The 2744-nt window shown below is 39.1% G+C and overlaps 1 protein-coding gene across 1 annotated transcript in view; it reads right to left on the reverse strand.

Annotated features, from left to right (window-relative positions):
* Window positions 1-1919, reverse strand: part of LOC137974665 (uncharacterized) — a 27565-nt gene extending 25646 nt beyond the window's left edge. The window contains exons 1-3 of the mRNA XM_068821586.1: window positions 1748-1919; window positions 893-1005; window positions 494-600 (exon numbers count right to left, since the gene is read on the reverse strand). Coding sequence (XP_068677687.1) covers window positions 494-600; window positions 893-1005; window positions 1748-1817 — 290 coding nt within the window. The 5' untranslated portion in view covers window positions 1818-1919. The remainder of the gene's footprint in view (window positions 1-493; window positions 601-892; window positions 1006-1747) is intronic.
* Between the last annotated feature and the right edge of the window lie 825 nt (window positions 1920-2744).

Here is a 2744-nt window from a genome sequence, read left to right on the forward strand (position 1 = left end):
TGGGACGTAAAAGAACTCACACTATTCGTAAAGAGTAGGGCACGGAGCTCCCGATGTTGTGGTCAGGCCTCATTTCATTCATTCATGTGCTGGGTGAGATTGCTAATGGACTAATAGCGGCTGCCAGCAGCGTCTGTATATGCTGATGTCCGATCTCACCCATAGATCCCTTGCTTGTAAAGCGCATTTGAATATGTTAATAGAAAACGCGCTATATAAATTCATTACCATTACCATTAAAAATAGATTGATGTAGTTAGTCATAGGCTCCTGCTTAAATTGTCCACATACGAGTGCAAGGATCACTTCTCTCTTTCATCTGAAGATTTTTTTCTGGTTGTAACTTTACAAAACAAGGGGTCGTCCACAGGGGTAGTCCATGGACTGGGTGCACAGGAGTGGTCTTTGGACCTGGGGTCCATGTTTTGTATATGTCCAGAAATGAACTTAAACACACTTGATTTAAATCCCAAAAAATCTATAATAATGGTACCTGAATGTAACATTCAATCGTGTTGTATTAACAGAAGCAAGCATAGATGCAAACTGCACAGCTGTCAGACCAGGGCCAGTTTCCAACGAGATACAGTTAACTGTAGCCTGTACATAAGTAAGGAATAAGATCAGTCCAACGGAACATCATACAAGTTATTTAACAGGCAAAGATATTGTGTACTGTTTAATACAAAAATGTAACATAACTTAACAAGTTATTTAACCCTTTCCCTTTTAAGGGTGATACTTACAGGTTTTACTTGGTATAATTATGTACTTTGTCTAATGCCTGAATTTTACTTGTCAATGGGGCCGCTTTAGGGGTAAAAAGGGTTTAACGACATACATGTGCTGTAGGTCCACTCAAAAACTATGTCCCCTTTTAAGGCTGTCTTACATTCATTGAATTAACAGCCTCTGATAGCTGAACCTCTATTCTTCCTTCTCCTTGATTTTCAGGAACCATAAGTACACCATCCACAAACTTCTGTAAGGTAATATTTACTACAGCTGAGATGAAAAGAAAAGAAAAAAAAACATTAAGACTTTGTTTCTTTATCATTCAAAGCAATTCCCACTACTTCAAGCAGAATTCTTTACTAAATCCCACCCAACTAACATCACATAGAACTATTTGATCAATCCAGTTTCAAAACTCTCAAGAAACTACTCTACAGTGTATTCAGCAAGACCAACTCTGTACAACACTGTATCACCAAACAGAAATGTTATGGCCACACCATATGCAGCACTGCAACAATTATGGTTTAACAAAAATTGATCAATATTCCGATGTAAGTAGTTACTATCGCAACAGAAGAGTGATCTGAAACACAACATTAATTTTTTTTGTTTTAAATGGTTAAATGTACAACTTGTATAAAAAAAATTAACCAATGGTAACCCCTATGTTTTATTGACGGAAGTAATGAGCAGATTCAGAGCTACCTACACAATTGGAAAATTTAAGGTGGCTCTAATCCATGCAATAAATGGTGTTTTATATGGTACCTTTTCAGAGTCAATCAATCCTTACCATAAGCCAAATGAAGGGGTTAGGTTCTAAAGAAACAGTGGGGCTGTGTCAGTTGTTGCTGCGTTGAATTGATAAAAGTACATAATTGAACCAACAAAAGAAAGATTTCTAAGCTGCCCTTTCGAGTGTAACTTCGCAAGCCTCAATCAATCTACGTACAAACATCACTAATATTTGCTGATATTTGTGAGATGTGATACGCCAGAATAACCTTACCTCCAGACGTTTCAGGCACCAAATACAACACAGTCAGTACAACGATAAAATAAAATACCCCAAGTTCCATTTCTTTTCTAAATAACCAGCCTTTCACACACCAAGGTTCGTTAATTTCAAAGAATTTTCGTCGTCTCCTTTGATAAAATCGTCCGCCATCTTGGAAATGGACATAAACAATTACCGCTGACAACTCAGTTGTCTCACAAATACTTCTGCGCGCGCGACAGAACGCGCGAGACAAGTGAATCGTGTTTGCGTGTCGTTTGTATCCAAAAAACTAACGGCTCTGTTTTGCAACAACTGTCAGCCTAAAAACAAAATTTTAGTGCTTTAGCTCTTCTTAACACAAATGGCTTTTCCCGAAGAAAGAGCCCCTCGTATTTATGACGGTGACTCTACGGACACAGGTATTACAGACCCTGTAGAAATGATATCACACAAAGTGCATCTACAGGTCCATTTAGTTTTCGAAAAGTTATTATTATAAAGAAAACCACAATAGTTGGTGAGTAATAAGCGATGCTTTATTTTCTGTTTCTTCCTTTGTAATTTCATTTTCTTCTTGACGCAATTTGTACACGGAAGACATACCTCCAATGGGGTTGGACCAAAGAAGAACCGCACAGGAGAACGTAAAAGCGTTCAAACAGGCAAGCAAGTATAACTCATTCATTTCTCCTCAGGTTGACCATGGCAAGCTATTGGGGGAGGGGAGGGACGATAGCCCCTGTTTCACTTTTATTATGAACTTTAAGGCCGGGACACACTAGGCGACAAGTCGCAGCGACATGTCTCTGCGACAAATTGCTCCATGTGTACTACTTGCAAAACAAGTCGCTGCGACACGAGGCCTGTTCGGAGCACACGCAGTGATCTCGTATGAGGGGAATTGTGAACTAGTTTTCTAATTCAATATGGCTGACCATATGATGCTCTCTCATTGGTTCATTTATATTTTGTCCCAGCGACTTGTTGCGGGAGGCGTACACACGAT

This window comes from Montipora foliosa, chromosome 11 (assembly GCF_036669935.1).
Source record: "Montipora foliosa isolate CH-2021 chromosome 11, ASM3666993v2, whole genome shotgun sequence".
In the NCBI taxonomy this organism is placed as follows: Eukaryota; Metazoa; Cnidaria; class Anthozoa; order Scleractinia; family Acroporidae; genus Montipora; species Montipora foliosa.